Below are 11,459 nucleotides of genomic sequence, written 5' to 3'. Positions count from 1 at the left end.
TAATATAAATTTTATATATATATATATAATATATTTAATATAAATTTTATATATATATATATAATAAAATAAATAATAATATTAATATATTTTAGTATTATATATATATATGACTGATATATAGAGTTTAATAAATAGGTTTATAAAATATAGGTTTACCTACTAGTGCTTAAATACGGTTAAATAATAACTACTAGTTTTTAATTAGATAATACATTTACACACACACACATATATATATATATATACACCAGTATATTGATATAATTTTACCCCGGTAGTTTGTTGTTTTTAATAGGATCAGAGCAGCACTTGGATATTATTATAGAGAGACAGCTTAGGGATCGACGGTTCCGCCAGAGAGCTGTCGTTTCCCCAGTTTTTTAAGATACAGTTCCCTCAAAAAACCTTACAGTTCTCGTATATACAGCTCTCTCTCTCTCTCTCTCTCTCTCTCTCTCTCTCTCTCTCTCTCACTGCGCACAAGTAGTATACTTGTAGTAATAGTAGATCCTAACAGACTCTCTCAGCTCAGCTCAGGGATCACTCACTCATACACACACGCATTCAGAGTCGACCGACCAGTTAGTTAGTTCAAGTCAGTCGGTGTTAGTCTGTCGATGAGATAACACATACATACATAACAACTAATACAGTATTATTTGTATTAGTAATTTGTTTGAAAAAATTTCAGTCTAAAGTGTATATGTATTGGAAGTGTCAGTGTCTTTATCACTACACACACACACAACCTATCAGTTATACCTACCTGTGCTCACACATACTGTACATTCATTCATAACTAATCGTTTTGTTTTAACACTTTTTGTTTTAAACTGAAAGTAGTTTTAAACAAACAATTTGTTTTGTATACTGTATGTGAAAAAAATATATATCTATATAATACAAAATAGTGTGACTAAACTGTAGAGAGAGAGAGAGCGGGTAGAAAAAATACCTACCGTTCCCCCCCAACAACAAATTTTGTGTGCCACCGTGTTTTATATGTGTATAATAATAAAATACTACATTTAACATAATTTTTGATATATATATATATATATTGAAATATATATATATACCCGGATTACTTTAATAAATTATATATACATTATATATATATATATATATATAGTGTTGTGGTGTTTGAGATAGTTATATATTGTCTACATATATATAACTATTTTATTATTATTTTATTGGATATAACTATTCACTGATTGATATATATTTGGACTAAAAAACAAAGAAAAGTTATGTCAAAATGTTGACATCCAGTGCTAACCAATATCTTAGACCTGACTATCTATCGCCACTGCCATCCACTGTAAGTATAGATTTTTTTTTTAATTAATATATCTGTATATTAAATATATATTTTTTTCAAGACATACATTTGTATATTAAAAAACTAATTATTAAGTTATTTTTGTTTTGTTGTTGAAATATTTTCATTAATAAAAAATAAATTAAATAATACCTTAAATTATTAGACACTTATTGTTGTTGAATATTATAATATATATAAATATTAAAGTCATTAATATGTATAATATATAATATATTGCAATAATAAAATAAAATATTTATTATAATTATTATTAATTTATGACTTTTGTATTTTTATTTTATTAATATTATAATTTATGATTTTATTTACTTAATCTTATTTTTTTTAAGTTATGTAAATAATATAAATTATTAGTATTTAATATCGTATATATAAAAATTTTTTTTATTATATCAATAAAAATAAAATAAATAACAACAAAGTTATTCACATAATAATAATGAAATATTTTTTTTCCTAAACCGATAGATAATAATTGATTTGATAGGGTTATTGAGGTTTATATATATATAATATTATAGGTATAGATATCTAACATATGTATATGTATTTGAATGAAACAAATTATTATTATTATTATTAAAATATTCATAAATAAATAAAATAATTTTTTTTTTAAATTAAAATACTTGTCATATATGTTGAGTGAGTGTCTGTCTATGTGTGTGTAATTGAATGGATAGACAGCAACAAACAAAACAAAATAAAAAAAAATATTTTTGTGGCACATGTATGTTAAATATATATATATATATATTATATATGTGTGTACTGTTATGTCATTGATGTCTACGAGATAGCACATAGACTTTACATACATACTGTATATATATATTTTTGCTGAAAAATGTCAGATCCCTGTCCTATCTCTTTAGTAATAGTACTTTAACTATAGTTTAGGTGATGCCTGACAACTACATGTGCCAAATATTTTTTTGTTTAGTTTTAGTTTATTTTTTTCTGCTTTTAATATTTAAATTTACTAAATATCATGTCACATACACATACACATACACATACACATACACATACACATACACATACACATACACATACACATACACATACACATACACATACACATACACATACACATACACATACACATACACATACACATACACATACACATACACATACACATACACATACACATACACATACACATACACATACACATACACATACACATACACATACACATACACATACACATACACATACACATACACATACACATACACATACACATACACATACACATACACATACACATACACATACACATACACATACACATACACATACACATACACATACACATACACATACACATACACATACACATACACATACACATACACATACACATACATATTCACATATATACACAAATACATACACATAAAATCGGTATATTATATAAATTTAATACAATATATTTAGTATGAAAAGTAATTTATATGTTTTTTCTCTATTAGTAGTAGTAGTAGTAGTAGTAGTAGTAAAAAATTGTTTCAAAAAAAATTTGTGGAAATAATAATTTTTTTTCTCTGAATTAATTATCTCAATATATTTTATTTTAATTTTGTTTTTTTTGAATTACTGTTTTTGTCTACACAGCAAAAAAAATGTGATATTTTATTTATGACCAAACATTGAGAATTAATTTTTATTTTCAAAAAAATATATTATTATTATTATTATTAAATCATATTAACTATAAATTTATTTCCTAATTATAGTTATTGAATTATTTTAATAAATATTACTTTCAAAAAAAATGTTGACTAAAATATTTGTGTTGAAATATTTTGTTTTTTTTTTGTTGATATATTGTTATATTTTTTTTATTAATAGTTAATTTAGTTTGTATTGTAATTTTTATACAAAAAAATTATTATTATTATTATTAATGTTACTATTTCATCAATTATAATTTTGTTTGAAAATATGTTTGTATTATATATATATAATTATATATATATAAATTTAAACTTTTTTTGTAGTTTTAAAAATTATTATTTTTACAATTTGTTAGATACATATTGAATTCACAATCAAATTTGAGTGACAATTGAATTGAAAGTTTTTTTTATAAACAATATATATATATAGTATTTCACATATATTACTATTATTTATAAATAGATATTTTGGGGAAAAATTTTTTTGATAATAAAAACCTTTTGATATAAACAGCATATAAAATTGTAATACAAAAAAATAAATAATTTATATGTATAAATATATATATATATTATTTTTATTTCAAACAAACATAAATACATCAAAAAAATAATAATTATATAAATAATAGTAACAAATATGTTTTAAAAAAAATAAATTATATAATACAATAGTAATACTGTATATATAAAACACACACATTTTGTTTGCAATTATGTCCCCATAATTTATATTATAATAATAAAGTTAAAAGTAATTTATTTTATTTTATTTTAGTTTTTAGTTATTATTATTTTTTGTGCGCTTTTGTTATGTGTTTATTGTGTTTATAACTCTTTGACAACAAAACAAAAAATTTATGCGTATTTCACAACTGTTTCACTAAAAAATTTTTGTTTTTTTTATTATATTATTTATTATATATATATATACAGTATATATATATATATATATATTATATTTTAAACAACAAAAACAACGATAATTTGTCTTTTCAAACACTTTTTTTTCGGTGATAATAATAATAATAATAATAATAATAACAATTATAATGATAAATGTGTTTCCTTTTTATATCAAATATATAACAACAAAATTATTTTTTAACTGACAAAAAAACTTATAAATTATTTATATATATATATAATTTATAATATTGCAAAATACAGTACAAATAGACAATAGACAGCTAACTATTTATATATATATATATAAATTTATTGATATATCTATCAATTTTAATGATATTCAATAAATTTTTTATAAATTTCTATCATATATATTACTAAAATGCTTAATTTATACAAATAAATAAATAACTATTACTAAATATGTCTAGACATTAATAATTACTAAATAATAATAAAAAAATTTGAAATTTTTTATATTAAGGTATTATTATAAAAATTTCTACTATTAGATACAATTTATAATTAAATTATAAAATTTCAAAATATTGTTTTTTAAATATATTTATATATATATAATATAATTTTAATAATACTGTAGTAACAGATATATTATTTTAAATTATATATTAATCAAAAAAAAAATTATAATAATATATAAATATTAAGTATAAATACAGTATATATTATTTCATGTATTTTTTGCAAACATATATTTACTTTTTATATTCATTTCAATATATATWTATAAAGTATATTATTATTAAAGTAATTTTGTTATCAAATATATGAATACAGTATTCATAATACATATAGATTTCAATATATATATTATATAACATATTGCATATAAAATGATTTATATRTAATAAATCATTTCAATTCAATACATATGTCTAATTTGTATGACAGATACATATATATATATATATATATATATATATATATATATATATATATTGTTATACAATTTTAACATAATGATAATGATTGCATGCATTTATACATTTATTAAAATTATTTATAATATATTTATATATATATATATTATGAATGGCTTATCAAATTGCCAACACAGCAACAAAAACAACAACAAAAAAACAATAATACAATACTAATGATAAAATAAGTGATAATAAATGATACCAACAATAACAGCAAAAAACACAATAAATTATATATAAAAAAATAATTTTTTTGTGACAACAACAACAAAAATTATATATAATTTTTTATTTAATGTTAATAGTTATTAACAGTCAGTAAATAATGTATTAGTAAAATAACACACAATTTTGTTGTTGTTGTTGTTGTTGTATATTATAGTATAATAATAATTATTATTATTTAGATATTATTTAATGATTTAATTCAAATATGAAAGTTATTATGCAATTTATTTATTATTATTATTATTTTTTGTGTTTAGAGGGGAAAATTATATTCAATTAAATTTCTATAATAACAACTAATATATAATATAAATATTAAAAAAAAGTTTATTATATTATTTTAAATCCAATTAAATGGGAATTTATTATTAATTTTTATTTTGTTTGATTGTTTTGATAATTTGAGGTTTCAGTTAAAGTGTTATTAAATCATATTAAATAATAATAATAATAATACTGTAATATATTTAATAATAATTACTGATTAATACTGATTTCAATTTAGTTAATAATTTTATTTCATTTATTTTATTTATTTATTATTATTATTATTATTATTATTATAACTTTCCTTATTGATAAATAATAATTTTTTATTGCAAATTTTTTTTTTAAAAATATTAATTATACACTTATAATATACAGGGAAAACAAGTCTATAAACACATTATCTATATATCATATTTCCAAAGGAAATAACTAATAAAATAGTATTATTTTTTTGAAATAATTTATTTAATTTATTTTTTAAAAAAATATTATTAATCATTAATCCTTTATATTTATTTTATATAATCATTATATAGTTATAATCAATTTAATTAGCATAAATACATTATATTTTTTTTATAATTTAACAAAACAAAACAAAATTATTATTATTATTATTAATTGTCTGTCAAAATAAAACAAAAAATAAAATTATTATTGTTATTAAATATAATTATTTATATCACGCTAATTGTCACAAATAAAATAAATAACTTAATTATTTCAACTAATATTTTAAACAAAAAAAAACTTAAAATATTAATTGAAAACAAATATACAGTATATATATATGTTATATATAATATATGTCTGAAAAAATTGTTATTAATTTTATTTTGTTAAACAATTTTTATTGTAGTTGTTGTTATTGTTGTGTATTTTGTTGTCAAAATTCACAACACATTTATAACTATCATATTATATATATATATATATATACTTATATATGATATAAAATTTATAGTATTTAACAGTAATATATCACTGTCTCCGACGACAAAATGTGTCTTAAAATAAAATAAAAAATATACAAAAGTAATGAAAAATTATATATAAATATATAATATACTGTATAAAAGTTAAAGTTATAATAAAATATTTTTTTTTTAAAAATAAAAGAAAAAAATATTGTCAATAAATTTTGTCAAATAATAAATTATAAACTTTATATATATATATACTGTATATATATGGCTATAAATTAAAATAATTTATTACTTAACAAAATAATTTATTATATATATATATATTGTTGTTGTTGAGGAGGGGTGGGTGCACTGTTAGATTCAATAAGGTATTTGTATTATTATTATTATTATTATAACATTATTATAATTTATTATTATTATTATTGTATATATTTTTCAAAAATTGGATTAAAAAGCCATAATAATAACCATTAAAGTGAATTAAAATTATTATTATTTTATTTTTAATATTATTTATTGTAAATACAAAAAAAAAAGTTTATTTTTCTTATAATAAATGCTATAAATAATTTATTACACAATTATTTTCATCTTATACTACTATATAAAGTTTTTTTTTATATTATTTTATTTATAACTATAAAACTATTAAAATAATATATATATATATATATTTGTCTATTATTTATTTCATATTATTATAATTGTTATTACTGTTAATAACAATAACTATAATAATAATAATAATGTTTTTTTTATATATAAAAAATTATTATTATCAAAAAATAAAATATGTTTAATAGTATTATTATTATTTTGTTAAATTTACCACAAAATAATTATAGCATTATTATTGTTGATCTAATTAATTTATTAGTATAATTATAGATAATTTTTATTATATTTAGTTAGTTATTATTATCTCACTATTAAACAATTAAAAACACATTATATTAGGTGCAGATATTTTAAATTGACTTTATATATATATATATATATACTGTATATATATAGAAATTTTAAATCTATATTATGGGTATTTATTACATTTAAAATTACTTATTATTATTGTTATTATCTATATTTATAATTTACAACTAATAACACTATAATAAGCTATAATGTAATGATAAATATATAGATAAATATATATATAAGTTTATAATAAAATTTTAAAAAACTATAATTTTTTTTCTCTCTCTCTCTCTCTCTCTTTCTCTCTAATATATAATAATAATATACTTTACTTAAAATATATATATACTATACTTAACATAATTGTCAAATTAGTTGTCACAAAAAAACCTATTAGTTTTTAAAAGTCGTTAACCAATATATAAATGTGAATAATTTGAACACAATTTACTTTAAATAATAATAATAATATGTTTGAATTTATTATTATTATTTTGTTATTGTTAGTATTATAATGATATTTTTTTTAACTATATATATATATAATATGCTGTATATATTAAATTACTAATGCAAAACACATTTATCACAATCAATAATATATATATATTTATATGTTTATTATAGGTAATAAATATACACAATATATACACATAAAATTGTAAATAAATTGTTTTGTATTTTATATTTCAAAAAAAAATAATAAAACTACTAATAAAAAAAAACTTTATTTTTTTTAACAAAAATAAATTTACAATTCAAATATATATATGACAACTAAATATAATTACAATACAATCAACAACAACAACGATATGACAGTGCAAACAAAATTTATGGCATTTTTTTTGTTGCTATTTTGTTTGAAAAATTAGTTATTTTTTGTGTGTATTTTATTTTCTCACTTTTGACGAAATGAAAAAAAACTAATTATACATACAGTATGTACTGTATATATATATATTATATTAAAAGCTAATGTGTTTGACAACAATTTTTTGTTGTTAAAGTTATGACATGACAATAGCCCGGAGTGTTTTATGAGACACCGGGAGGTTTCGCACAGACAGATAGATAGATATACAGTTTGGATAGGTGTCTAACATAATGTTGTTTATTACCCCATAATTTATTTATATATTTTATTATTATTATAATTATTATTGCTTATGTAATTTGTTTTTTTTAAATGATTATCTCTATTCAACAATAATAATAATAATGATTATAATTTGCACCAAATAATTATATTTAACATTCACAACAACAACCAAAAAAAAAAAATAAATAAATTATAAACTAAAATAAAATTTAAATATTTAATAATACAAAATAAAAATTATGCCTTAAAAATGTGTTAATAATTATGTACCACAAAAACAGCTCATATATATATATATGATAGATAGCACCCATAGAAAAATGTGTAATTTATTTATTATATTTTTTTTTGTTTAATATATTTGTTTCATAACAAAAAAAAATGCTAATTAAAGTGGTATATTGTGAAATAATTGTTGACTATTTTAAATATTATAAATTATAATATATATTATATACACTGTATATTATAGTATAAATAATAATAAAAATAATTTAAAAAAAATTTATTAAAAATAATTTTGTGATTTCACACACAATATATATTGAAACTATTTTTTACTTATACAACAACAATATTTTATATATATATATATATATATGAATCTTATTTTAATATACAAAAAAAAAATATTTAATACATTTCCTATTAAAAAATACTAACTTTTTATTTTATTTTTTGTTTCATTTGGACAGTTGGACACAAATAAAAGTCCATTGGTTTTGTTGGCTAAGACCTGTTCCAGTATAGGACAGGACTCACCAAACAATAAACTGTTGATATTGTCGGACACAAAAAAATCCGATCACAATAATCACGGCTCCGGTGGTAGCAGTGGTAGCGGTAGTAGTGGTTGTAGTGACCGGAAAAAAAGTAACGGCAGTGGCGGTGGCGGCGGCAGCGGGTCGTCCACCWCATCGTCGGTACACAGTTTAGTCAATGGCCTGAACACCGATGACAACAATAGCAACAATAGTCTAAGCAATCATACCATTAATGCATCGACGATGACAACGACGGCGCGGACACCGACACCGTCGGGAATGTCGTCGTCGTCGGCGTCATTATCGGCGGCTAAGTTGTCGTTCAAACCATACGATATCTCATCAAACAATAGCAACAACAGTAACAACAAGAAGACAACAAATAATAATAATTATTTGATTAATAGTGACTATAATAATATCAATGATCTAATGATCGGCGGCGGCGGCGGCGGTGGAAAACGGACACCCAATTCATATATGAAAGTGTCTGGGTCACCGAAAAGTGTGGGCAGTAATCACTCCCGAAGCTCACCGTTGAACAACAAACAACAACAGCGGCACCGGTAGCGGTAAAAATACGCCGTTAAACAACAACAACAATAACCATATGGATGGTGGCCATCATCACAARAACGGTGGCCATCATATGCAACACAAACAACATGAGTCACATTCGCCGAAAAGTACGTCGTCGTCAACGAACGGTACGCCAAACGGCGGTACCAAACGTCGGACGCCGACACCGACATCAAGTGCTCTGAGCTATACGTCAATAGGTATGCCTGACATGCGTTTAGACGGTATCGGCAAACATAAGGAACCGTTGCAATCGTTACAACAAATGTATAAAACAAATCCSTATTCAAGCAGTAATTGCTGTCCGCCGTCGATAAACGGTTTGCCGCCGCCGTTGACAGTGGACAAGACGGGAGCCTATCCGTCAATCTATCCGCCGCTCAGTGTCTACGGCCGCATGAAAGTGGCCAACAGTGTCGGCGGAGGCCAGCCAATGATGCCCATGTGTAGCGATCCGTACTGTACGGGCACCTGTCAGCTGTCGGCCCTGCAAAATGCTGCCCTATTGGCTTCGGCTGCCGCCGCAGCGGCCAACACGTGTTCGCCGGCCACGTGTCCGAACGGATGCAATCAATGCGATCATCAGCGGCTGATGTCGTCGCTGGCCTATCCGAAACTGAATCCGGCACTACTGCCCAGTCTGAGTCAAATGTATCCGAGTCTATACCATCCGGGACTGGCCGCTGTTGCAGCCGCTCAACAACAACAACAACAACACCATCACCACCACCAACAGCAACAGCAACAACAGCAGCAACAACACCAACACCACCACCAAAGCAATACAAATGTCTGCAATTGGATAGCCGGTGACCAGCACTGCGGCAAACGATTTCAGACATCCGAGGAACTACTGAATCATTTGCGGACACATACGTCGGCTTCAACCGGAAGTGTCGACTCGTCGTCGTCGTCGGCCATCACAACTGTGCCATCGATGATACCTAGTCTTGGACTGTCGTCGTCGGCGTCGTCGCTCAGCTCCAGTCTCGCTCAACATATGCACTATTCGACTGCCGGCGCACTACAGGTACCGACGCCGACATCGTTGACCTCAGCCGCCGGCGGTGGTCTGCGGCGTACATATCCGACTAGTTTGTCGCCACTGAGCAGCCGATTTCATCCGTACAAACCGACAGTGATTCACGGTTTGGGTTCAATGCCTTCCATAGCCGCTGGCGTTCCCCAGTTGGGCGGCGGCGTCGGCGGCGGTAATCCACTGCAACATTCGTCGGCGTCAGCGGCGGCCGCACTGAGTATGTATTACCCGTACGGACTGTATTCCGGACGAATCGGTCCACCTGTTCATCCCTAAGCTCTAGAGAGAGAGAGAGAAAGGGATATACAGTATATCAGGGATATATAGGGTATAATAGATGGATAGATAGATAGATAGATAGGGACTGACTATCTATTGTATGTATGTATTGTAAGCTAAAATAAATTTATATATATATATCTATATATTATATTATAAATCCTTATTAATGCTGTATTTTTTGTTTGTTTGATTTTTTTTGTTTGATTAAAATTATAATAATAATAATAATTTATATTACGAAATACAGTATATAAATATATATATATATATATATATATATATATATATGATATGTAATGAATGTATTTATTTTATGAATTCAAAACTATTAATATTATTATTATTACTGACTTATTATAATAATTATAATTTACTTTATTATTGCGAAATTTTTTTTTGTTGTTGAAAAAACTAATAATAATAATAATTTTGAATTCATTTATTTTCTATCGTTTCGTA

General features: G+C 23.3%; 1 protein-coding gene across 1 annotated transcript; it reads left to right on the top strand.

Annotated features, from left to right (window-relative positions):
* The first annotated feature begins 1,223 nt into the window (after nucleotides 1–1,223).
* LOC128953517 (zinc finger protein Noc-like) lies at nucleotides 1,224–11,079 on the top strand. The gene is given in 3 exon segments (XM_054299002.1): nucleotides 1,224–1,327; nucleotides 9,032–9,666; nucleotides 9,668–11,079. Coding segments are annotated over 3 exon segments (2,025 nt in total). The 5' UTR covers nucleotides 1,224–1,264; the 3' UTR covers nucleotides 10,995–11,079.
* The last annotated feature ends 380 nt before the right edge of the window (nucleotides 11,080–11,459 follow it).

The sequence above is a fragment of the Oppia nitens genome, unplaced genomic scaffold (assembly GCF_028296485.1).
Source record: "Oppia nitens isolate AA-2021 unplaced genomic scaffold, nextdenovo-longstitch-racon4-pilon3 scaffold22_pilon_pilon_pilon, whole genome shotgun sequence".
NCBI lineage: Eukaryota > Metazoa > Arthropoda > Arachnida > Sarcoptiformes > Oppiidae > Oppia > Oppia nitens.
Note: the sequence above shows the minus strand (reverse complement) of the source record. Positions and strands in the feature narration are given on the sequence as shown.